The sequence below is a fragment of the Octopus sinensis genome, linkage group LG12 (assembly GCF_006345805.1).
Source record: "Octopus sinensis linkage group LG12, ASM634580v1, whole genome shotgun sequence".
In the NCBI taxonomy this organism is placed as follows: Eukaryota; Metazoa; Mollusca; class Cephalopoda; order Octopoda; family Octopodidae; genus Octopus; species Octopus sinensis.
This window is the reverse complement of record NC_043008.1, coordinates 55,108,425-55,135,917: the sequence shown is the minus strand read 5'-3', so window position 1 is coordinate 55,135,917 and position 27,493 is coordinate 55,108,425. Positions and strand designations below refer to the sequence as shown.

The following is a 27,493-nucleotide window of genomic DNA, read 5'->3' as shown; positions in this document are numbered from 1 at the left end:
AAAAAGAGAGAGTAATGAGTATATAGAATTAAATTAATGGGATGGGATGATTAGTAATAAATTAAACATTGGGGTTTATATTAGAATGTGTCATTTTATTTCTAGAAGGGCAAGCTACAAGAGAGAGAGAGAGAGAGGTACATGGAAGAAATGGGGGGAAAAACTGAGAGCCATCGTAGTAATAGTATAATTAACCACAGAACTGGTTAGGTTCCTGAACATAAAGAAATTAAAAAAACAATCGTAGAAAAGAACATTTTACATCCACCCCACTCCCCCCCCCCTTTTTTGTCTTTCATGGTTTTACTGCTGCAAATGAATTCACCACTACATTGCATTTAAACTTGTTGTTATCAGAGAGATAGCTGTCTGATGATAATGATATTGGAATAATTATGTTAACGCCCAATTAATTATAAAGAGTGCCACACAAACACAAACACACATCCATTGAGGAATTACAGAAGTGATAAAGATAGGAAAGAGTTGAACAAATTGTGTGGGGTAAAAAAAAAAAAAACCCACCCCACCCAGATAAAATTCAGTGAAAAGCCTTGCCCTAATTTCATTGCTATATGAATCCACGTATCAACAGGGCATGCAACAACATTTTATGCTTTTATTATTTCATTGGTGAATAATAAAAAAATGAATACCAATTATACACTATTGTGAATTGAAAAAACTGAGCAGTCACACACATACACGTATCATTCAATCTGTGCCAGTATGGAAAGCAGACGTTAAAATGATGATGATGATTGTGTGTATGTGTATATATATATATATATATATATTACTTTTTTACTTGTTTCAGTCATTTGACTGTGGCCATTCTGGAGCACCACCATTAGTCGAGCAAGTCAACCCCAGGACTTATTCTTTGTAAGCCTGGTACTTATTCTATCGATCTCTTTTGCCGAACCACTAAGTTACGTAGGCGTAAACACATCAGCATCGGCTGTCAGCGATGTTGGGGGGGGGGACAAACACAGACGCACAAACATATACACACACATACACATATATATATACATACATATATACGACAGGCTTTTTTCAGTTTCCGTCTACCAAATCCACTCACAAGGCTTTGGTCGGCCTGAGGCTATAGTAGAAGATACTTGCCTAAGGTGCCACGCAGTGGGACTGAACCCGGAACCATGTGGTTGGTAAGCAAGCTACTTACCACACAGCCACTCTTACGCCTATATATATATATATATATATATATATATATATAATTACATATAGATGAGGTGTTATCAAAAAATTCCCGGACTAGTTCTGTAGTGCACTAACAGATGGCAGCACACAGTGTGAGCTAGCAGTGACCTTCATGAAGTAGTGTGCCAAGTGACAGCACTGTGTTTATTTCACAAGTTGTAAAATTTGTGTTTTTGCGATCACATGTATACTGTAGTTTGCAATCTTTGTCATGGACAGGAAATTGGAACAAAGGGCCAATGTGAAATTCAGCATTAAACTTGGGAAGTCTGCTACAGAGACATTGAGCATTCTTCGGCAAGCTTACAGCAATGAGGCAATGGGTTGCACATAATGTTTTGAGTGGCACAGGTGCTTCAAAAGTAGAAGAATGTCCATGGAAGACCTGCCATAATCATCACCCCTGGAAATGTAGAGAAAATTCAGCAGTCTGTGCATGAGGATTGCAAGAAGACAATCAATGATGTTATGAAGCATTTGAGGAAGGATATCCGTTGAAAGCAACCAGATCTGTGGAGCGTTAAAGATTGGATTCTTCTCAATGACAATACATCTTGTCACTGAGCTCCGCTCACTCGTGACTTCCACCTCTTCCCCAAGATGAAAATGCAGCTCAAAGGTCACCGTTTTAACACCATTGTTGAGATTAAGAGTAACTCACAGGAGGTCTTCAACTCACTTATGGAAAACAACTTCCAGGCCAGATTCCAAAAGCAACAGGAACACTGGGACCTGTGTATTGCTGCACAAAGAGATGATGTTAAAACTTAAGTAAATAAGTATTTTTTACTAAACATAACTACCCTGGGAACTTTTTGATACCAGTTATATATATATATATATAAATATGTATATATATGTACATTATCATCATTTAATGTCTGTTTACCATGTTGGCATGGGTTGAACAGTTTGGCTAGAGCTGGCAGGCTGGAGAGCTGCACCAGGTTCCAGTTGCCTGCTTTGGTTTGGCTTCTATGGCTGGATGCCCTTCCTAACACGAAGCACTTTACAGAGTGTACTGGGCGCTTTTTACATGACACTGGCATAGGTGCTCTTTATGTGGAACTAGCACAGGTGCTTTTTACGTGGCACCTGTACCAACAGGGTCACCAAGTAACTTACAAGACAAAAATCCCTTCAGCCGGGAAGGGAGCATTAACTGAAGTGGTTTGAGATATCAATTCTGCAGTGATGGGTGGGTCATCTTAAGTACAGCAAGGTGTCATATATCTTGGTCCTTTGTATCTCCTTCATAAGGCTCAGTGTCGTGAGATCAACCTTCAGTACTTTATCTCATACTTTCCTGGGTTTCCCGGATGCCAGTCATCGAATTTGATTTTGATTTCAATTACAGTTGCCTCAACAGGTCTTCGCAAGCAGAGTTTAGTGTCCAATGAAGGAAAGGTATGCATAAGTGGGCTGGTTACACCCCTGGCATAGGTTATGGTCTCACTTGGTTTGTCAGGTCTTCTCAAGTACAGCATTTTTCCAAAAGTCTCGGTCACTAGTCATTGCCTCAGTGAAGCCTAATGTTCAAAGGTCGTTCTTCACCATTTCATCAACAGGTTCCCTCACATATATATATATATATATATATATATATATATATATATATATATATATATATATATATATATTGTATGTGTGATGGAAGGGTAGGATAGAATAATGGCTTTAAACACACCTATCTAGAATCTATAAAATAATTAAATTAATTCACCAACAGACATTATTAGGTTCATATAGCAAATGAATATGAACTCATTTAGGTCATAGCAGTGCAACCGGTTATTTGAGGTAAACTCAATTAACTATTGTACATATCTGTATTAATAGATCTCAAAATAAATAAATAGAATAGGGAAATAAAATTTAAGCAAAGCATGGGTGGAATACAAGTAGCTAGTTTGATCCTGTCCATATATATATGAATATACAGGCATACCTCACCCTACATTGTTAATTGGTTCCAGTTGGATTAACTTGCCTCTAGGCTAGGCTGAGTTTACTTGTCTCTAGACTAAGCCAATAATAACCATTCCCAGTTCTATACTTTATTTATGAATACATTTTCAATAATACTGTGGTTAATAAAAACCTATTTTAAGCTTACAAACAAACGGTTTTTATTTTTTAACACAGTACAGTAAAAAAAAAAAATCTAAATTTATGAATACAATTTGGCGGTGTTTACCGTACATCGCAGATGCTTTATTTATGAATGAGGTTTGCAATAAGACATGGTGAAATAAAAGCCTTTTTTCAGCTTAAAAAATAAATTCAGTAATCATTATTATTTTGCAATAGTGAAAAAAACTAAATTATTTTAAATTTACCAATGCGTACATACAATTTGGTGGTTTACATCATGGATGTAGATGGCTGTAGATCATCAACATCAACAGTTGATTCTGGCTGTTCTTGTTTGATGCGCTTAAAAAAACCGGTTGAGAGTTCCTTGAATTGTCTTCTTTCTCTCAAAGATTACACTATAAGGAGCAAAAGCTTCGTGACAAGCCGCCCCCCGCCATAATCTTGGAAAAGTGTTGGGCATTTGAATCCATATCCTTGAACAAAGAAAGACCTTTTTCAATATATGCAAATGCTTGCTGCAATTTCTTAATGGTAAAGTGGCATGGCTCGGGTTTGACTTCCTCTTCTTTATTTTGCTGCTCGTGAAGCTCTATCAAATCCTCGTTCATCAGGGATTGCTTGTCTTTTTCAAATAAATCTGTGAAATCCTCCTCCTCCAAATCCATTTCCAGTTCTTTGCTCGTAGTCACCAATGTTCGGTTGATGGCAACATTATCAAACCCTTTAGAATCATTCACAAATTGCAGGCATAGCTTCTTCCATACACCATTCATAGCCATGCTCTGTATATCATTTCATGCTGCTGCTATGTTCTTGTACAGCTTTGTAAATATTATATCTCTTCCAAAAGTCACAAAGTGTGATTGACTCATCAGGATCAGTCATAGCTACTTCTTGCCACAGTGTATGCTTCATATAGTAACACTTGAAGATAGCAATTATTCCCTGATCCATTGGCTGCAGAGGGAGGTATACGATGGTAATGTTGGGGTCAAAATCTAGGATGTTTTGCGGGTGGCCAGGAGCATTATCTAAGATAAGTAAAACTTTGGAATCCTCTTCTCCTTACAGTATTTCTTTGCTGGTGGGATAAAATGATGAAGGACCAATCTTCAAAAATAACAACAGTAACCCATGCTTTTGAATTAGCCATCCATACAACAGAGAGAGATGCCTTTTATGTTCTTCACTCAAATTTATAATAGGATAGGATATATATATGTATATACATTTGCAAGTTACTTGGTGATCCTGCCAGTGCTGGCACTGCGTAAAAATCACTCAGTCTACTCTGCAGAGTAGTTGGTGCTAGGAAGGGTATCCAGCCATAAAAAACCCTGCCAAAACAGACACAGTAGCCTGGGGCAGTCTTCTACCTGGCTGGCTCATGTCAACCATCCTACCCATGCATGTATGGGAGACGGACATTAAACAATGATGATGATGATGATATATATATATATTATATAAAATCCGTTCTGTCTGTCTGTCTGTGTGTGTGTCTTCTAGGATCTCGGGCTTCCTCCGTCCGATTGCGCTCTAATTTGATATGTAGATAACGACGGTATCAGGGTGTGTATAAGTTTTGAAAAAATTACAAAAATCGATTCCAGGTGAGAATGCGATCAATAAAGCCGTGGGAACATGCATTTATACGTGCAAGTACATCAGCTGTTGCAATGTACTTACTGGGACTTTAAACTCTCCGGTTGCATATTTGTGTGAATAAAATCATTTTTCTTTGGAATAGAAAAATGTCTGTCTTTATTTCTTCTTTTGCTGGTGTCTCAAATTTAGGTTAAATAAGTATTTCTCAAAGGGGAGGCCTATGGGATGGTCGGACAAGTTGTTTTGAGAAAATTTGGTTTAAATGTTTGACAACTCGTATATATATATATATATATATATATATACGAGCAAAACGCCCAACCCCATCCAATGGACGGTACTGAGTTGTCATATATATACATATATACGTACACACACACACATACATATATTCATTCCAGGTGACCAGTTTTAATGCCATGTCCATTAAAAGACCTGTAAGTCATGCAGAGGATTGAAGTGGCACTTGAAAATTCATGATAAACAAGCAGAAAATGGAGCCGTAACAGAAATGGGATACTGTTGCAATATATGTGATCAGCTCTTTAAATGCTTTTCAGGATTCAAAGCCATTTAAGATTTCACACTAAGAAAAAGCCATTATAGGTGCAAGAAGGGGGTCAAGCTCTGCAAGGAACAGTCGCTTTACGTGAGTATATACAAAGGTAAAGATGACTGTACAATAATGATGATGATACACATACACAGCCTGAAGAGAATACCATCATACACAGATATACGCACAATCACAAACACCCGCAAACAGAATTACATATAAACACATATGCGCACACACACACACACAAACATGAATTGACATATATACCTATCAAAACATACTAAATACACACACATATATACACAACTACATACACACACACATCTGGTGTGTGTGTGTGTGTGTGTGTGTGTGCGTGTGTTGCAAAAACTAGGGAGAGAACAATCAAACCATATAACCACTGAAATACTGAACAAGGGATAGCCTTTATGTGATCACTCAACCTGCAAGAAATAGCAGCCAAATCTCTGCCATCAACAAATCGCATGATATCACCCAGAGTTGCTATAAATGGGAGACTAGCAGATTATGTTACACTACTTTTCAGGACTACATTCTATTTGTGCTATTTCACAGAGAAGAAAAAAAGCAAATGAAGAAATAGAAGAAAGAAAAAAAAAGGAAAAGAAAATCCCATTTATTCAATGCTTTAAATTTTCAGTTTGCAGAAGTAAAACTCTTATTAAGTATCAAATTAAATAAACGACTGAATAAACGAGAAGTGAGCCATGTTGTTTTTTTTTTGGTGGGTGGGGGTGGGGATATGAAGGCATGTAAGCTGGTGGTTGCAGTGTTAGATGCCTGATCTTCAAGATTGTGAGTTTCATTCCTGGACATTTTATGTCCAATGTATAGATTCACACACATGTATACACATACATATGTACACACACACACGCATATATAAATACATTTAAATACACAAACATATATAGGCTCAGGAGTGGCTGTGTGGTAAGTAGGTTGCTTACGAACCACATGGTTCCGGGTTCATTCCCACTGCGTGGTACCTTGTGAGTGGATTTGGCAGACAGAAACCAAAAGAAGCCTGTCGTATATATATATATATATATATATAAATATGTGCATGTATGTGTGTGTGTTTGTGTGTCAGTGTTTGTCCCCCCAACATCGCTTGACAACTGACGGTGGTGTGTTTACATCCCTGTAACTTAGCGGTTCAGCAAAAGAGACCAATAGAATAAGTACTAGGCTTCCAAAGTTCTGGGGTCGATTTGCTCAACTAAAAGGCGGTGCTCCAGCATGCCCGCAGTCAAATGACTGAAACAAGTAAAAAGAGTAAAAGAGTATTAAGTTAGACATGGCCTGGACCAATCTTTGGTCGAAACATATCTAAGTTTATATACATGAACACACATGTATACATGAAAGCACATGCATGTTATACATGCACAAGGATGTATATACACAAATATGTATACACACACACACATATGCAAAAATAAACCTTTTCACTTATGATATTGTATACACACATCTCTGCCAAGGTCGAGCTTGCCTTCCTTCCCTTCAGTTGAATACTGAGGTCGATGTAACCGACTTAATCCTCCTCTATTACTGCTGGCCCTGTGCCTTGATTAGAAGCCAATATTATACACACACACACATACATGTATATATACACACTGTGCTTGAGAAGACTCATCAAGCTAAGTGAAATAGAAGTTATGGACAGTGTCAGTGACACAAAAAGACATCTGTGCCAGTGGCACATAAAAGGCACCCATGTTGGTTACACATAAAAGGCACCCATTACTCTCTTGGGGTTGTTGACCTTGGGAAGGGAATCCAGCCATAGAAACCAAGCATATTGGAGCCTGGTGCAGCTCTCCAGCTCACTAGTTCCAGTCAAACCATCTAACCCATGCCAGCATAGAACAGAACTCCAGATTTTCATGTTACCAGAATAGACAAACTCGCTGGCAAAAACCTGTCGATTGTAATGGTACTTACTTTGATGAATAAAATTTCCGCATTGTTGAAATATATTGTGGTGAATTTCATGTTTCAAAATATTGCTTACTCTTTACTCAGCCTGATTTTTATACAGGTTGAGACAAGTGAAATCGAAATCAAATCAAATTCACAAATTCGATGATTGGCACCCATGCCAGTGGAACGCTAAGAGCATGATCGCTGCCAGAGCAGCTTCCGTGCTGGTGGAACATAAAAAGCACCATTCAAACATGATTGTTACCAGTGTCGCCTTCCTGGCACTTGTGCTGGTGGCATGTGAAAAACATTCGAGCGAGGTCATTGCCAGTGCCACTGGAGTGGCTCCTGTGCAGGTGGCACGTAAAAAATACCACTTGAACGTGGCCGTTGCCAGTACTGCTTGACTGGCCCTCGTGCTGGTGACACATAAAAGCACTCATTACACTCTCAGAGTGGTTGGCGTTAGGAAAGGCCAGCTGTAGAAACTTTGCCAGATCAGATTAGAATCTGGTGCAGCCATCTGGTTCGCCAATCCTCAGTCATATCATCCAACCCATGCTAGCATGGAAAGCAGACGCTAAATGATGATGATGATGATGATAGTTCATTATCATAATCTGTTTAGCGACTACTCTTCCATCTTCACAGAGAATCAGATAAGACTTCATTGAAGTCTATAGGGAAATGCTCTTCCTATCACCAACCTTCAACTGTTTCCAAGCAACGTAATAATTTCCCTAGCCTATTGAACGACAAATAACCAGGATATGCTTCCACAGAGGATAGCAAACCAATTACCTCATTTGTATGAATGGCAATGCTTTGTTTACAGTCAGCGTGCACATTTCAAGATGAAGGAAATACACACTCAGTCACACACATGACAAACTTCTTCCAGTTTCCACCTACTAGATTTCACTCCCGACATATTGGACAGCTGGTGGCTGTAGTAGAGGATACCAGCCAATAGTGTCCTTGCAGAGGAAACAATCCTGCCCCTCCAAACCACAATGGTTCTCATCACACTTCTTCGCCAGACAGCCATGGCTGTTTCTAGCAAAAATTTTCACTTTAGTGCATTATGCTGGTGGCACGTAAAAAGCACTCAGCAAATTTTGTTAAGTGGTTGATGTTATGAAGGGTATCTGGCCATAGAAACCATGCCACAGCAGACAGCTGGAGTCTGGAAGCTCCCTGCTAGCCAGCTCCATACCAAAGAAACCATCCAACCCATGCCAGCATGGAGAGCAGACATTAAATGATGATGATGATGATGATGACGACAATGATGATGATGATGATGATGACGACAATGATGATGACGATGATGATGATGAAGCCACTCATATATTTTGCAATATCTTTTATGAACTAGATTTTGTGAGAAAAAAAAACACAGTAGAGACACCTTTAGTCATGTTTACTGAATTACAGCTGGCTTTAGGCTAAACAAAACAACACTTGACTGAAAGGTCAGTGATTCATATCCTGGTACTGTATCAATAGACAAGGCTATTGCACAATAATTCTGAGGCTTTATAATTTTCTCAAACCCAGATCAGACAATTCAGATTGCTAAGAAATCATACTTTATTTGAAGGGTTCTCAATCTGGAGTGCCTGTACCTTATGAATGTGTGAGATGGCATTTGAGGTGGTGCAACTAAGAAGGAAGTCAATAAGTTACTAAAATCCATCCATCCATTCCTTTTCACTACCCCCTGTTCAAGAGAGGGCCGTTAGGGTAGAGTCCTCAGGCACTTCCTCCATAGGGTCCTATCAGAAACTACCATCATAACACTTCTGGGCTGAATTACCAAGCATGACCAACTGAGACTATGAACGTTATCCAAACATCTTACTCTTGGTCTACTCCTAGGTCTATTGCAGGTTGATTCAGCTTAAAGAATCTGTCTTGTAATCCTTTCCTGCAACATTCTGATCATGTCATTAGCGCGGAGGCACATGGCCTAGTTGTTAGAGCAGCGGACCTGCGGTCGAGGGATCGCGGGTTTGAATCTCAGACCAGGCGATGTGTGTGTTTATGAGCGAAACACTTCACCTCCATGTGGCTCCGGCAGAAGGTAATGGCAAACTTCTGCTGACTCTTTCGCCACAACTTTCTCTCGCTCTTTCCTCCTGCATCTTGCAGCTCACCTGCGACGGACCGACGTCCCGTCCAGGTGGGGAACCTATACGCCAAGGAAACCGGGAAACTGGCCCTTATAAGCCAGGTATGGCTCGAGAAAGAACAAACAATGTGTCATTAGTAGCAGACATACAGACCAGTAGCAGCTTGATTTGAAGAGACTCCCTGTTGAGTAACATTATTCCCAAGACCCTTCAGAGAAGCCCCATTATGGCTGCTTATACTCATGATTATATTTTTTTGGCCATTACTCAACATTCATGACCTTGATAGGTATGTAAATCGAACTGAAGATACCTATCCAGAATATAATTTTTAACTTACATTTAAAAATAACTGAAAATAACCTTGTTCCACTAAACACACCAAGAATTTTATTTAGCAGTACTGAATATGGTTAAATCTAATGAATAAATAAACAAATTAGTTATTAGAAAATCGATTTTTTTCATCTTTGAATAGGATATTACTTTCATAGGATGTGTGAAAGTTAATCAAGTCTTTCCTTAGGGTAAGAGGCCAAGAAGAGGTTAGGAAGCACAGCTGTATTCTATGGAACTTCTTAACAATAGAGATTTCTCATATTAAGTACAACAGGAATTTTAAGGATAGGGAGAGAGTGCGGTCAATTGAATTGACTTTAGTAGTTGACTAGTACTTATTTTATCAACCCAAAAAAGATGAAAGGTAAGATGAGATCTCATAGGATTTGAACTCAAAATATAAAGAGCTGAAGCTAGGTACTACCAGGTATCTTCTCCAGAACTTTACTGCTTCTGTCAACCACTGCTTTTGATCATCCTCGTTATCATCATCATGTAATGTCCTTTTTTCCATGCAGGCATGGGTTGGACAGTTTGACATGAACAGACAAGCCAGAGGGTTGCACTGAACTCTAATGTCTGCTTTGGCATGGTTTCTATAACTGTATGCCTTTCCTAATACCAACCATTTCTCAGAGTCTGCAGGGTGCTTTTTATCATGGCACCAGCATTGGTGAAGTCACCAAGTACTCGCAAGACAAGTGAATGGAGGATAGTATTGAACAAGAAAGTAAAATATTATTCAGCTTGTCATGTGCTAGAGTGTTGTTACACAGTAAACAAATACAGGTATAGAACACACTCAAAGAAATAATCAAAATATTTAACACAATGATTTCTGATTTAAGCACAAGGCCAGCAATTCTGAATGGAGGGCTAATTCACTGATTTAGCAACAAATATAAAAGAGTGATAAATACTCAATACATATTTCCATTATGCAAATTATCAGCAACATGAGTAGTATAGTGTAGTGGGAGATAAACAGTAGTTTGAGGCCATGCCTTTTCATATTTAAATGGACAGACATATGTACACATTCTTACACATATGCAAGTGTGTAAGACTGCAGCAAATAAACATGTATAAATAAAGAAGCCACCCTGTGCTGTCTGCTCACAACATACCTTAGTTCCCTTACAAGGCTGATCCTGCACCTAACCTCAGTTAGATAAAAGCTCTTAACTGGTATTTTATTTTAGAGACCAGTCAGTTCTTGACTGATACTTAATTTTACAGACCCCCAAAAGGATGAAGTGCAAAGTTGGCCCTCAGTGGGATTTGATCTCAGAAACCTGCTGTGCTTGAGGAAACCCCTGCTGTGCTTAAGGAGGCCTATTGAGTCAAGTACATCAACATCAAAATAAATATCAAATAGAAATTGTAGTTGTGATACCTGTGCCTGTGGTACGTAAAAAGCACCATCCGAACGTGGCCGATACCAGCACCGCCTTGACTGGCTTCTGTGCTGGTGGCACATAAAAAGCACCAACCGATCATGGCCACTGCCAGCCTCCCCTGGCACCTGTGCCGGTGGCATGTAAAAAGCACCCACAACACTCACAGAGTGGTTGACGTTAGGAAGGGCACCCAGCTGTAGAAACACTGCCACATCAGACTGGAGCCTGGTGCAGCCTCCTGGCTTCCCAGATCCTGGTCGAACCATCCAACCCATGCTAGCACGGGAAACAGACGTTAAACGATGATAATGATGATGAATACCAAAAGCTGGAGCAGATAATACAAGGTATTTTTTTTCAGATGCTCTAATGAATCTGCTAGTCTGAAACAATGTTTTGATGATGGATAAAATTATGTACTGAAATACAAATAAGCATATTTATTAAATGATGGAGCTATGGTGCTTTCCAAACTCTACTACAGCACACAACACTGAAAGGTAGTTAATCTGTTGCTCTCAGCTTCTACAATTCTACCACCTAACCCAATATTAAAATAAATTCTTCTATTTTTATTTTTAACATAGGAAATAGAGCTTCAGATTTGTAGGATTGGAGAGGAAATTAAAAATTGTAGTTTTCATATTCTACCAAAGAACATCAGACATGTAAATGAAGAATTTGTTCTAATAAAAATAATAATGATTTCATGTAATTGCCACCAGTGTGATGGATGAGGGGGATAATAGAAAGACAGACACAAAGTGTGGGGGTTTGCATATAATGAAATAAATAAACAATAAAAAAGAAAATAGAGTCAGTATATATGGTATACAATGAAAAGGAAGGGAAATATACATAGTATACAAAGGTTAAAAACAGTGGCGGGGGAGTGACGGAGATGTAGTCCTGAGTCAGGATGACCTCTAGGGATATTCAAGGAACTCCACTGTCCAAGATCTCCCTGAACAACAAAGGCAAGTGCCATCTCCAATTCCCTTCCTTCAACTCACAGGTCTATACTCAAAGAGGTACCATCCACAGGTGCCATTTTTGCAACTTTCACTCACCTTTGAATAAACTCACTCAAAGACAGCACTTCCCTTTTCACCTTCAATTTCCTTTTCAAGTGAAACCTGAAGTCAATGAGACCTCTATCAAAGAGGACTGTGTCTGTCCTCATGCATTTCAACCTCATCCACAAGACACCTCTTTTGCCATAGCCACCAGGCAGAAGAAAACTGCTTTACCTACCCGATTAGAGAAGGGTGGCAGGATAATCACCATTAGGGACTCAGCCAATAGATGGACCCATCCTACATGTGACAGCAGCTATTTGACATAACCCCACAAGTCAGTAATCCCCGGACACTAAACAAGTGCATGTGGAATGGTTTTGTCACTGTGTGCATCTCGAACAAGCCCGTCTATCAGCATATCTGTGCCTGTAGAGTTTATCTCAAACCGGTAGCACTGCCAGGCCAAAGACATCTGGAAATTATCCATGATAGTTCCCAACCAGAAAGTCCTCTGGAACAGACCAGCAAGTTCATTTTCATTGGTGCCCAGAGTCTTCCTCAGAACATCATCACACATCCCCGCCATTAATCCTCTACTAATAATAAAGTAAAAACCAAGTTCACATATTCGCAGGAGTGGCTGTGTGGTAAGTAGCTTGCTTAGCAACCACATGGTTCTGGGTTCAGTCCCACTGCGTGGCACCTTGGGCAAGTGTCTTCTACTATAGCCTCGGGCCGACCAAAGCCTTGTGAGTGGATTTGGTAGACGGAAACTGAAAGAAGCCCGTCGTATATATGTATATATATATGTGCGTGTATGTTTGTGTGTCTGTGTTTGTCCCCCTAGCATTGCTTGACAACCGATGCTGGTGTGTTTATGTCCCCGTCACTTAGCGGTTTGGCAAAAGAGACCGATAGAATAAGTACTGGGCTTTTCAAAGAATAAGTCCCGGGGTCGAGTTGCTCGATTAACCCTTTAGTGTTCAGGTTACTCTGTTAAATGTAATGCTTTCTTATTTAAATTGTTTTGAATTAATCATGCATTACCTTATAGCTTTGAGGTTTCAATGATGTGATTGTTTAGTTTTAGAATGTCAATGTAGGTTAGGTGTGAGAGGCTAGATATGGCCAGTTTAAACACTAAAGAGTTAAAGGTGGTGCTCCAGCATGGCCGCAGTCAAATGACTGAAACAAGTAAAAGAGTAAAAGGGGTAAGAGTATTCAATTCATCAAGAACAACAAGTATACTACCACTGCTTCAAAATTCAGTAAAAGGTTAATGGTGCTAAACCAGGTGAAGAATTAAACCCACCAATCAATTCAAGAACAACTAGGAATGCAAAGAGAAACCAAAACAAATACTGCAAAACACAGGGGTAAACATGGCAGCAAGTTTGCTTCCCAACCATGTGGTTTCGGGTTCAGTCCCACTGCAGAGCACCTTGGGTGGGCAAGTGTCTCTTTCTATACAAAATCTATCTGCATGGCTTTCTCCTTGTGAACAGATTTAGTATACAGAAACTGAAAGAAGCCTGTTGTGTACAAATATGGAAACAAATGGGGATAGGTGACAGGAAGGCCATCTGGCCATAAAGAATCTGCCTCAACAAATTCCATCTGACCCATGGAAGCATGGAAAAGTGGACATTAGAACAATGATGATGATGGTTACAGCACTGATAGAGATTTCTCATACACATGCAAGGTTATAAGATTGCCTTGTGCTCCAATACCTACTTTGGTATGGTTTCTATGGTTGGATGCTCTTCCTAACACCAACTACTTTACAGAGTGTACCGGATGTTTTACTTTTTTTTATGGCACCAGCACTAGTGAGGTTGCAATGATTACAGATTCTGTAATGCCCAGTTTGAATTCTCTTGACTCCATAGAGAGCAAAATATAATCATCACTCATCAAGGTTGAAACCAGGATAAAGCTAAACATGGCATCTGTCATTTCAAGAAGTTTGTGCAAGAATTTGGATTATCATGAGAGGGGACTATTCCAGATAATCAGCCTCGTTCTCATAGCACTGATTTCCTAAATCAGTTGGAAGGTGGGCCAATGTAATTAGTGGTATACAAAGACACAGTGGGATGGTGAGGACAGTCTGCATATCACGCTGAACTCTGAGGTGCGATTCTCACAGCACTGCTGTTTGACATTATCTGTTTGCCTGATGAAAGTTGACCCCTGATGGTTAAAGAGTTCCCCTATACAGTTGTTGGGAAAGCCAGTCTTCAGATGTATAGAGTGACATCATCATCATCACTTTTTAACAGCCGTCTTCCATGTTGGCATGGGCTGGACAGTTCAAAAGAATCTCATTGTTTGGAAGACTGCCTTGTGCTCCAATACCTGCTTTGGTACAGTTTCTATGGTTGGATGCTCTTCCTAACACCAACTACTTTACAGAGTGTACCAGATGCTTTACTTTTTTTTTATAGCACCAGCACTAGTGAGGTTGCCATGTAGCTCACAAAACCAACATCCCCTTTGATTGAGTGGAAGTACAGCACAGAGAGAGACAGCTTAGTACTTACCTGTTATCAACAGTCAATTTTTTTTTTATTTACTAAAGGATTAGTGAATAAGTTATTATACTAATGAGATAGGTGTAATAGTTGATTGATGGACTTCCAGAATAGCAATCACTACATCATGGAGAAAGAAAGGGACAATGAATTGAGTGATTGTTTAATGGTCTATTAACTAATCCATTACTAAATAAAAAAAATTGGCTGTTGAAAACAGGGAAGTATGAGTAGCTCTATGTCAGGCAATGAGAGACAAAAATGTATGAAAGGGACTGGAACAAGTTTTTCCATGTTGTGATTTTTCATTGCCTGGTTTTCCACAGAGTTTAAGACTTGTTGGCTACACTCAATCTGGATAAAGCATGAATATCAACCAATTCCTCTTCAGTCAAAGAATGTGGCCTTCAAACAAAAAAAAAGAAGAAAGAAATCACTATTCTGAAGTGTTGCTGGTTGGTCATAAACTAGCACTGTGATTAAACATATACCTATGTTCAAAGATATTTCAGTTATGGCCACTCCAACTTGCTTTCAGAGTCGATGTATCTCAAAACTACATTTTCCAATGCAATGTGAACATTTTTTTTCATATTGAAGGGCAATATAGGCGCAGGAGTGGCTGTGTGGTAAGTAGCTCGTTTACCAACCACATGGTTCCGGGTTCAGTCCCACTGCGTGGCATCTTGGGCAAGTGTCTTCTGCTATAGCCCCGGGCCGACCAAAGCCTTGTGAGTGGATTTGGTAGACGGAAACTGAAAGAAGCCTGTCGTATATATGTATGTGTGTCTGCGTTTGTCCCTCTAGCATTGCTTGACAACCGATGCTGGTGTGTTTACGTCCCTGTCACTTAGCGGTTTGGCAACAGAGACCAATAGAATAAGTACTGAGCTTACAAAGGATAAGTCCCGGTGTCGATTTGCTCGACTAAAGGCAGTGCTCCAGCATGGCCGCAGTCAAATGACTGAAACAAGTAAAAGAGTAAGGGTGTAATTTGAGCTAAATCTGGCTGTTGTTTCTAGCAAGTGGAGTGACTACATGGAGAACCTCTCGTATGATGATGATATCTCTAGGAACTTGTGAAAAAAATGATTTAAAGTTTAAAACCGAAACAGTAATTTAATATAAGATGCATGACTATGAACTGGTAAAAATTAAATACAAAGGCACAGGCATGGCTGTGTGGTTAAAAAGCTTGCTTCTCAACCATGTGGTTTGAGGTTCAGTCCTACTGTGCAGCAGCTTGGGCAAGTGCTTTCTATTATAGCCAGAAACTGACCATAGACTTGTGAGTAGATTTCATAGAAAGACAGTGAAAGAAGCATGTGTGTGTCTGGTTTGTTTACAGTTGCAGTTCTCTGAAAACTGCTTTATGCCGTCAAAGACATACTCTTTACTCTTTTACTCTTTTACTTGTTTCAGTCATTTGACTGCGGCCATGCTGGAGCACCGCCTTTTAGTCGAGCAAATTGACCCCGGGACTTATTCTTTGTAAGCCCAGTACTTATTCTATCGGTCTCTTTTGCCGAACCGCTAAATGACGGGAACGTAAACACACTAGCATCGGTTGTCAAGCAATGCTGGGGGGACAAACACAGACACACAAACACATACATATATACGACAGGCTTCTTTCAGTTTCCGTCTACCAAATCCACTCACAAGGCATTGGTCAGCCCGGGGCTATAGCAGAAGACACTTGCCCAAGATGCCACGCAGTGGGACTGAACCCGGAACCATGAGGTTGGTAAGTAAGCTACTTACCACACAGCCACTTCTGCGCCTATGTGGAATAAAATTTTTTAATCTAAAATCAAGTAAAAGTAAGTGACAGGAAAGGCATCTGATTGTAAAACAACACCTCAATAATTTCATCTAATCCATGCTAACATGGAAAAATGGATGTAAAAGGAAAATGAACAAATGATCAATGTTCTCAGCACAGACAGGACTCGCATTCTTATGAACCTACAATCCCTCCGGGTACTAGAAAAAATATTCTCATTCCTAAGAGATTCACCCCTTTGTGGTGATTAAAGTGGGAGAAAGAATTAATGGCAGAGTTTTATAATATATGTCCTTTGAAGTCCCATACCTCATGAGAAAAAATAAGGGCTCAGAAATGGAGAGTGAGCAAAAATGTAGAGTGGCTGTGTGGTAAGTAGCTTGCTAACCAACCACATGGTTCCGGGTTCAGTCCCACTGCATGGCATCTTGGGCAAGTGTCTTCTGCTATAGCCCCGGGCCAACCAATTCCTTGCGAGTGGATTTGGTAGACAGAAACTGAAAGAAGCCTGTCATATATATATATATGTACATGTGTGTTTGTGTGTCTGTGTTTGTCCCCCTAGCATTGCTTGACAACTGATGCTGGTGTGTTTACGTCCCCGTCACTTAGCGGTTCGGCAAAAGAGACCGATAGAATAAGTACTGGGCTTACAAAAGAATAAGTCCCAGGGTCGATCTGCTCAACTAAAGGCGGTGCTCCAGCATGGCCGCAGTCAAATGACTGAAACAAGTAAAAAAAATAGTAAATATATATATATATATTTTTTTTTGCAGAATCGTAATTTCCATTGTCAGAAACACAGGAAGAATACTAAAAAAAAAAAAGAGAGTGGAGGAGGAGAAGAAAAATACTATCCTTTTCTTTTTTTCCATAAGGTATTATTAGACTTTGAGATGCAGCTATTCCAAAATTCTGCCAAATTAATTAAGCACAAGGTGAAATCAAGTCTACTTTGACCTGGTTTCCATACTCCACAAAGATAGGCAACTAGATTCAAACCTATCAGATTCCTCTGTTCCTTTTCCTCGGGGTTTTCACTACAGCAAAACGTTGTCATTTACAACATGATTTAATGTTTGTAAAGCATTTGGAAAAGTAATGATCAACTTCTAGCAACTGTCAGCAGAAACTGTTCCTGTCAATTATATCTCGCAAAGAATTCCAGTCCAGTGTCTACACAAAGACTACCAGATCAATTTCAATGAAAAGTAGAACAAAGTTTCAAAACATAGCATATTATGTAAGGAAAGTATCCCAAATTGAAGACTTTACAGCATAATTACAGTTTGACGCCCATAAAACCTTGTTTAATGATTCATAAACCTTTAATGAAATTTGCCAAAGTTAAGTTTTTCAAAGGTGTAGGATGATGATTATGGTGACAAACTTTGTTTTCTTTTTTTTTTTACACCTTTGAAAATTAATTTTTGCAAAATTTCACTAATGTTACTAGTAAATTACAAAAATATAGTTAAACATTATTTAGTTGCTAATTACAAATATATATATATATATATATATATATAGAGAGAGAGAGAGAGATAGAGAGACAGACAGACAGAGAGTGAGAGAGAGACGGACAGAGAGAGAGTGAGAGAGAGAGAGAGAGAGACAGACAGACAGACAGAGAGATACACACACATATATATATATATTCATCATCATCATCATCCGCTTTCCATGCTGGCATAGGTTGGACGTTTGAGGACTGGTGAGCCAGAAGGCTGCACCAGGCTCAATCTGATTTAGCCAAGTTTCTACAGCTGGATGCCCTTCCTAACACCAAGCACTCCTAGAGTGTAGTGGGTGCTTTTATGTGCCACTGGCAAGAGGGCCAGTCAGGTGGTTCTGGCAACGACCATGCTCAAAAGGTGTTTTTTAAGTGCCACCTGCACAGGAGCCAGTCCAGGAGCACAGGCAACGACTACGCTCAAATGTTGGTTTTCACATGCCACCAGCACATGTGCCAGTAAGGCAACGCTGGCAATGATCATGCTTGAATGGTGCTTTTTACATGCCACCAACACAGGAGCCAATCCGTGGCCCTAAATTACAAATCGTGGAGGTGCATGGTTTAGTGATTGTAAGATTGTGGTTTCAATTCCAGGACCACACGAAGCTTTGTGTTTTTGAGCAAAACACTTCTGCAATGGATTGGCATCTTGTCTGGTGGGGGAGGGTATATATACCAAAGAATCTGGGAAACCAGCCTTACAAGAGCCTATGGTTGAGGAAGGACCTTTGATCCCTTTTTCTTCTTTCTTTTCAAGTTGCTAATTACTAATTAATTACAAGAAAATGTGTAAGGATTGTTTAGTTGATCATTACAAGAATACATATAAGGATTGCTTAATTGCTAATTGTAAAACTATTAGTAAGGATTGTGAAAATACATATAAGGATCACTTAGCTGTGAATTGCAAGAATATATGTAAGGATTACTTAGTAGCTAATTCGATATGATATTCAATAAGGTTAACTTTAAAGCAGCAAATAGCCCAAATTAAAAACAAAAAAAGAAGTAAAATAGTAGCATAAATTTAAATTGAAGCCCAATCTGGCCGACCTTGTATGTAGATATACAGATCAAATTAACAGGCAGGATCAGCTTGAAACCATGTGAGAAGTCTGGATCTTTGGAAAGAGAGAACAAGGGAGTTGTAGTGGGCTGGTGCTTCAGTTATCAATATTGAATTACAAATTCACTTCGGCAGGATACGAGGTCAGAGTGCAGGGGAACAAAAAAAATGGGAAGAATGCAAAGCATTTTATCCAAGGCTTTCACAATTCAGTCAGTTTGCTACCTTATGATTTCCCTAAGTATCTTGATCGATTAGCTTAGAATGAACTTCATTTCTTGAGTTCCGAGCACATTCCATGAAAGGTTATTGTGTAAAGCTTCATACCACCTTTCATAAAGAGAATGGAGTGCAATTTGTTTAAAAGTTTCATTTCATTTTGCTTCTTTTCCCTTCCGGTTCAAATTCCGTTGAGATCGATAAAATAAGTACCAGTTGAAAATTGGGGTCGAGATAATCAATTTGTTCCCTCCGCCTAAAATTGATGGCCTTGTGCGAAAATTTGAAACTCTTTCTCTCTCTCTTTTAACTTTTTTAGTTTGAATTCTAAGATCTCAACATTGTCTCTCATTCCTCCAAAGATCAAAATTGTATTTGTGATGATTGTTACATTGAAATTTTCTCCTCTTCTCTAATTTGTATCCTTGAACCAATGAAGGAAATCACTATTCGTCTCAAGTGTTACCCATACTTCATTCTTTCGATGAAAGTAACCAAAACCAGTACGGGTCAGGAGTTTTGAATAACACACGACTTGGAATAATAACTCTGTTGGTTATCTACAATTAAGTTAAGACTGAGCGAAGAAGGAGCACAAAGTGAGCAGTTGAGAAAGTTCAAGAAAAACAGTGAACTTGAAAATAACCACCTGATAGATTTGGTAAACTGTATTAAGGGCGATGACAGCGATACAGAAATATTTACAGAGGTGAAGGAGGAAGGATAAGGGTGCAAGAAGTATTCTGTAGAGTAAGGTTTGTGAATATATGATTACTATTATTACTGAATGCAAAATGTCAGATTACACACGCACACAGACACACACCGGTTTAGTGGACGAAAAGAGAAACAGAGCAATATTTATTTTTAATCGACTGAAAATGACTCGAGGCACTCATCAAAGCTTAACATGTTATGCAGAAGTCTCGGCTGTAAAGACACTTTTGTAACTTTTCGCTGATAGATATATGTAAGATCAGACAAGAAAAGTAAAAAATGAAAATAAGTGTATGTGTGTATAAATATATATATATATATATATATATATAATAAATTAATAAATAAAACATGCATATATACATACATATATGTACGTACCTACCTCTACATGTATATATACATGCATATATGGGTACAGGACATATATATATATATATATTAGAAGGTTTGGAGATGATGTACAGGTATTTTATATTAGAAGAAATGAGGTACTCAGAAATTCGGATGGTTTTATATTTACAGATATTTATTTGTATGTTACATGTTTTTATACATCATATATCATATATATATATATATATATATATATATTATTATTATTATTATTATTATTATTAGCTATGAGGATACATGTCTGAGGAGCCTTGGGTTTCGTTTCAAAAGTACTTGTTAAAATAGACAAGTATCAAGTTTCACATGTGATTCGAAACGAAAATCCAAGCGCTTGAGTAACGTTGTATTACCAACAGTTCATTATAACAATATGCATGGGTGTGTGCGTATTAAAGGGTAGCATTCATGTCGTTACAGTACACGTGGAAGTTGACAAAATTGTGTTGACGTGAGAAAAAGTTAAGTGATATACGAAGTGGAGGTGGCAAAAGAGAAAGACGGTGATGTGGGCAATCTGTCCATGTGTTAAATTAGGAAAAGAAAAAAAAAGATGTCTTTGTGTTTATATGCCTATACTATCCATTGTGGTGTGTTCATAACCATGTGTTTTAAGTGAAACAATCAAAGAATCTCCCATGCAAGCTGAATGGTGAAGTATTTATGTACATTTTCATGCTTGTTAATATGTGCATACAAGGACTGTTGTTGCTTAGCAGCAAGTCAGCCTTGATCGAGCAGTCGTCTTATCAAAGTCGTTTCTGTTGTGACCATCCCAGCTTTTTTTGCATATTTATGGTTACATTGATCAACACGTCCTTCTTTAACGACGGTAGGGGGTGGTTCGAGGGAGATCTGGCCGTAATTTCTCGCAGGTTGAGCAATTATGTAGGTCGTGTGTGTGCAAGTAGTAAGTGATACGCGGTCTAGTTCTAAGAGACATGGTGTTTTGCATATCGGAGACGAAAAGAGTGTCATTAAAGACATATGAAGAAAAAAAAACTTAGAATGAAATGCGATTACGACGTGTATTAAAAGCAAGGTGGGTCTATGAGTGTAATTAAGGGTTTCACTAAAATGTGTATATGGCTGATTCGCCCCAGGACAGCCCTGATCGAGCGGCGTAAGATCAAAAACAGTCCTGCCGCGACTGTTCTGTTCTTTTTCCTACATGCAGAGAGGGAACCCAGGATTTATATCATTCAACGTATTCATTTCTTAGACGATAAAGTGTGATTTGTGGGAGATTTGGCTGTTATTCCTAACAAGCCGATCGACCACGTAGAGGATCCCGTTTTGTCTCGGGTGGGTATAGGTGAAATATGCACATGGGTACGTGTATGTGGCGTTGTAAATAAGAGCAAGTTTGTGTAAGCGATGGGCGATTTGTTGTGAATTAAGATCAATCACTGTGTGTGTGTGAATGGTGTGTTGCGCGTCAAACCTTGATTTTGTGCGCACAGACACATATATGGAAGAGAGGTGTAAACGTGACGATGCAATTCTTAGGTAGAAATACAAATCGTTTGTTTTTCTTTTGTATTTTCAGCACAAAGAGAAAGGTTGTGAAGTTTATGCTTCAACAGACTACAATAAATAAAATAAAACCTAATAAAGGAAAAAAAGATTTAAAGAAAAAAAAAACTGACCGTTGAGTTGGGACGATAAAGATTCTCTGTCTCTTTTAAACTTCTCACTAACAATTTCGGAATGTCGAAGGCGGGACTGGATGTCATGATACATATAGACAAAATACATTAAAGACACCAAGGTTATGGCAATCAGTAGATTCCGGATTGCAGCTCCGTTTCGCTTGATCATACTTTTTTCACTGGTTTGGAGTCGTTTACACAGATGTTGTTGGATGGACACAAGTAAAAAAAAAAAGAAAAATTAGATAAGCGTGTAAACCTATATGTATGAATGTATATATGTGGATGTGGACGTGGATAGATGGAGTGGCTAGAAGTATGTAATATATATAAATATATAATATATATTATACTTTCGTACTAATTATTTGCTGACGTTGTTATTACACTTGCTTTTAGTATCGGTCTGGTTGTTCGTTGCAGGGCTATTTAAGAAAGGTTATTAAATTTTCCTTTTTGTGTTCTCTAACTCCCTAAGACATCGATCTATCTATCAATACATCTATTTAGCTATCGATCCATCATCTATTGATCTCCAGTAAATATTTTCGTGTATGTGAGTGCATACGTATCCTATATTACTCCGAGACGTTCTCTTCCTGTCGTTAGCTACTAACTATGGTACCAAGGCCACTAAGACTTCTGTTAACTATGTGTTTGTGCGTGTATGTGTGTATGTGGCTATGAGAGGGTACATGTGTCAGCAATAAGTGTGTGATAACTATACGTGTATGTCTACTAACACCAAAGCAAACACTAATAATGATTTGTCAGTGTATGGATACATGTGAGAATATGCGGAAATTTGCATACTGGCACACACACACACACACACATACATACATATATATATATATATATATATGTGTGGTTGTATATGCATGAGAATCTAGAATATAGACATGTGAATTCATCTACTATAATACGGTCTATACCAAAACAAATGGCATTTGTTTTCTAGTAGGCTATACGTGTGTGTATACATGCGTTTGTGTACCTATAATTGCCTGCGAACGCATAAGTTTTATGTGTTACGACGAAGAAGCTAAACGTAAACCTCATTAATTGTGATTTTCGTGCGTAGAGAAAAAAATCTGACATTATTTGTATGTCCCTAAATGTGTGTGTGTGTTGTAATCAGTGTACAGTTTTGTTTTGTTTTTTTTTCAAAAATGTGTATGCTTATAACTACTTACGAATTCATTTATCACTGTATATAAATGCCAATATATATCGATCTCTTTGTCTTTCTCTATGAATAAATATTGACAGAGGTGGATATGCGATACGGGTTCGTGTGCGCGCGTCTGCCCAGCTATGAGTTAATCACTTAGAAGAAACTTTTACTGCCTTCAGACGGCCCACCTGACACGTCATTTATCGACTAAACTGCACTTGAGTCGAAACTGGCCTATTGTAGTGTCCAGGGGCGATGTTTTCCTTCTTCCTTAGGTTCTTAGTTCAACTTTTGCGGAGGTCAGTTTTGCTATTTATCCCTCCTGGTCGATAAATAAAAGTACCAGTCAAGTACTAGAATTGGTGCTGTCGATTAACCCACATCCACTGAACATTTCTAGACTTGTGCTTTAATTAGAAATTTTTTATATAGCCACTGGACCAGCGTAAAACAATACAACTATATTTATTTCAAGGAGTTAATGAAATATAAAATACATACTGATGTAAATAAATTTGAGAATATGTTTAAAACGTTTAGATATATATGATAGATTTTATATTAATATAAAATGATATATTTATCATAAGGTCTCAGTATATAGTGAAAACCAAGTGAAAAATAAACAACGTAGATAGATCTGAGAATAATTTTTTTTTTTCTTAGTTGAAGCAATTTTATTTTATTATTCCTTGGGAAAATGTTTGCCCACAACCTTTAATTCTTCTTCAAATAAATAGGGTATTTGTCGAACAGAAACCAATATTATAACATGTTGGGATGTTTTAATCCTGAAAAAAAATTATTTATCACAGGTTTTCTCTTAGTTTTAAATTTCACACATTATATCAAAAATTGTTGAATGTTTCTCTTGAATAGCTTCCACCCACCAAAAAAAAAAAAAAAAAAACACAAAATTTTAGGGTGACGTATACGAAGACAGAGAATATTTAATTTCCCCCTAACAATCAACATTAGGGACGTGAGAAAAATGAATTGGATTCAATCGTGATTCGAACCTGAATTGCCGATATTCAGGTGACCAGAGCCTAAATACTCCATTACATGAAATAGACAAGTATTTAATATCAGATATATCTAAACCGATTAACTACAAACACATGTGGTGTGACATTTGAAGAGTATTTCAAATTACATTAAAATATTTTATTAAAAAATTTTATTAAAAATACCAAAATGTTTTGTTTAGAAATTTTGGCGTCAAATTAAGGTGTGTAAACGTCACTTCCGGTTTAGCTTTTACAACTTAATTTTTCTAGAGAGCGACTCAGTTATTGCACGGTGAAGGTAGTTTACTTCCGCATTAGAGGCTTTCATGTAATTATTTATAGTAGCGAGCGGCTCGCACAGCGGTCATAGTCTCTCTCTCTCTCCTCTTTTACTTGTTTCAGTCATTTGACTGCGGCCATGCTGGTGCACCGCCTTTAGTCGAGCAACTCGACCCCGGGACTTATTCTTTTGTAAGCCCAGTACTTATTCTATCGGTCTCTTTTGCCGAACCTCTAAGTAACGGGGACATAAACACACCAGCATCGGTTGTCAAGCAATGCTAGGGGGACAAACACAGACACACACACACGCATATATATATATATATATATATATATATATATATATGTATATATATATATGTATATATATATATGTATAGAAATTAAATATAAAATATAAATTACAAAGTGGGACAAGAACGCAAAAACACACAAAGCGACGACACAAAAAAAAACAGACGGGTCACTGGAAGCCTCTAATCTTCAGTCGGAACCGGATCATCTTAGCAATTTCGGCTGTTTAATCTCGATACATATATATATATATATATATATATATATATATATATATATATATATATATAATATATATACACATATATACGACAGGCTTCTTTCAGTTTCCGTCTACCAAATCCACTCACAAGGCTTTGGTCGGCTCGAGGCTATAGTAGAAGACACTTGCCTAAGGTGCCACGCAGTGGGACTGAACGTGGAACCATGTGGTTGGTAAACAAGCTACTTACCACACAGCCACTCGGTTACATAATATTGAAAATATTTTCATTTTGTTGAGTTTGGAGGGAGTATTCATATTGAGCACAGGCGTTATCTAAACGCGACACAGTGCGAACTAGTTTTATAATTTCCGTCACCTTTCGTTTTTTATTCGTGTCTAATTGTTATATATTTGGGAGTCGCTGGTAATCCTGAAGAATAGAGTCGGAAATTTTCCAGATCACCAAAAGCCGTAACCTCTTCGGATTTGTATGTTTTAAACATCGAAGATTGGTACTACGTAAGAAGAGTGGTCCCGGTGCGCGTACTCGCGTATCCGTGCTAGCTAGTCATGACTACCCTAGCAAAGTAAATAAAACACAAAATAAATAATTTACTGTTTATCCTTCCTGGTCGATAAATAAAAGTACCAGTCAAGTACTAGAATCGGTGCTGTCGATTAACCACATCAAAATTTTATTCCTCCCACCTTAAAAACTTCTAAAAAAATTTTTTTTTTATTCGAAACGAAACCTAACCAAATAATTGAATTTGTGAAAATCTATATTTGCATAATCGTAAAGCAGAAATCTGAAAAAATATTTTGAAGAAAAAAAAAATCAAAAACAAAAATGTTCGGAAAAGGGGAGGGGGAATATTTCAAATTTTATTTTTTTATTTGCGCCAGTCATCAGACTGCGGCCATACTCGGGTACTGATTTAAAGGGTTAAGACGAGCAATATCAAACTTAGAACTGGTACTCATTCTATTGGTCTATTTTGACGAACGACTAGATCATGGGGATGTAAACGAACCAACAGCCAGTCGGTTGCTCCACCTCATTTATCAATGTTTCATTTCCGAAATCATAGAACTTCTCACCTCTCTTTTCCTTCATTTCTAATGACATTCTTCGGATCTTTTCTGTTTGACCGACAGATTTTAAAATAATTTCCACGTAACTAAAAAAATTTAAACTTCGTATACTGGTAGAATGCGTTTATAAAACATCTTTTTCTCTTGGCTTTATTGAGAAAATTCTATAGTTTGTAAGATATTTGTTGGTTTTTTTTTCTTCAATTTCTGCAATTTCAACCAATCAATGACGTCCATTGAGGTGAAAACATTCTGTGCCGTATGAATATGTCCCTCGTTTAAGAAACAGATTGGGTTTATTTTCATTTCTGAAGAAAAAAAGATACCCTTCCCCCCACCCCTAACCCTAACTCTAACCCTAAAACAGATTGAAATGCAATAGATCGATACTACGGTCATAATTATGGGTGACAATTTCATATGACACTGCTAGAAAAAACTGCCGTTCATGCTGCACAATTCCCCTCGACTCATTCCGTCCACATCTCTCCTGGCATCTATTGCTTGTTACGATACATCTTTTCCATTCAACGTGTTTCCTAAGTAATAAAATGTTTCCGCACTTTCTGTCCGCACGTCATAATCATGATCCAGCTCAACGGTCCCTCTACTTTACACCTTACAATTTAATTAATAACCCTGCCACATTAATTAATAATCCTCTTACATATTACACTTTCGATGAACCCAGCCAGCACGTATGAAATTTTTATGAAATTTACTCCAATACACACCCTGTCACATTGCACTTGACCACTTTCCTCTACTTTCCACCTTACCACATGCCTCTTCTCGTCATCCTATTTAAACTCAATATATATTCCTTGTGGAGGCGCAATGGCCCAGTGGTTAGGGCAGCGGACTCGCGGTCGTAGGATCGCGGATTCGATTCCCAGACCGGGCGTTGTGAGTGTTTATTGAGCAAAAACACCTAAAAAGTTCCACGAGGCTCCGGCAGGGGATGGTGATCCCTGCTGTACTCTTTCACCACACTTTCTCTCACTCTTTCTTCTGTTGGCCTGCTCGCTTAGCCAGCGGGGTGGCGTCATTCGAAGGCTAAAACAATGCGAACGCATTGTGACCAGCGATGTGTAACTACATCTGATGGTCTGGTCGGTCACGTGATCACGTGATATATTCCTTACATCTATTTATCTTCTCATTCAAACTTTCCATGCTCCTTCATATTAACACCAAATGATCTCAT

General features: G+C 38.3%; 1 protein-coding gene across 10 annotated transcripts in view; it reads right to left on the bottom strand.

Moving 5' to 3' along the window:
* LOC115218121 (keratin, type II cytoskeletal 1) overlaps nucleotides 1–23,805 on the bottom strand; it is a 220,083-nt gene extending 196,278 nt beyond the window's left edge. For 4 of the 10 annotated variants that reach the window (XR_003882216.2, XM_029787913.2, XM_029787914.2 and 1 more), the window contains exons 1-2: nucleotides 23,420–23,804; nucleotides 22,221–22,402 (exon numbers count right to left, since the gene is read on the bottom strand). Coding sequence is in view for 9 of the 10 variants with exons in the window: in XM_029787913.2 (XP_029643773.1) it covers nucleotides 22,221–22,402; nucleotides 23,420–23,427 (190 nt within the window). In the remaining variant the exon portion in view is untranslated. Of the gene's footprint in view, nucleotides 1–22,220; nucleotides 22,403–23,419 lie in introns of all 10 variants that reach the window. The other 6 variants (XM_029787908.2, XM_029787910.2, XM_029787912.2 and 3 more) reach the window with 2 other exon arrangements.
* Between the last annotated feature and the right edge of the window lie 3,688 nt (nucleotides 23,806–27,493).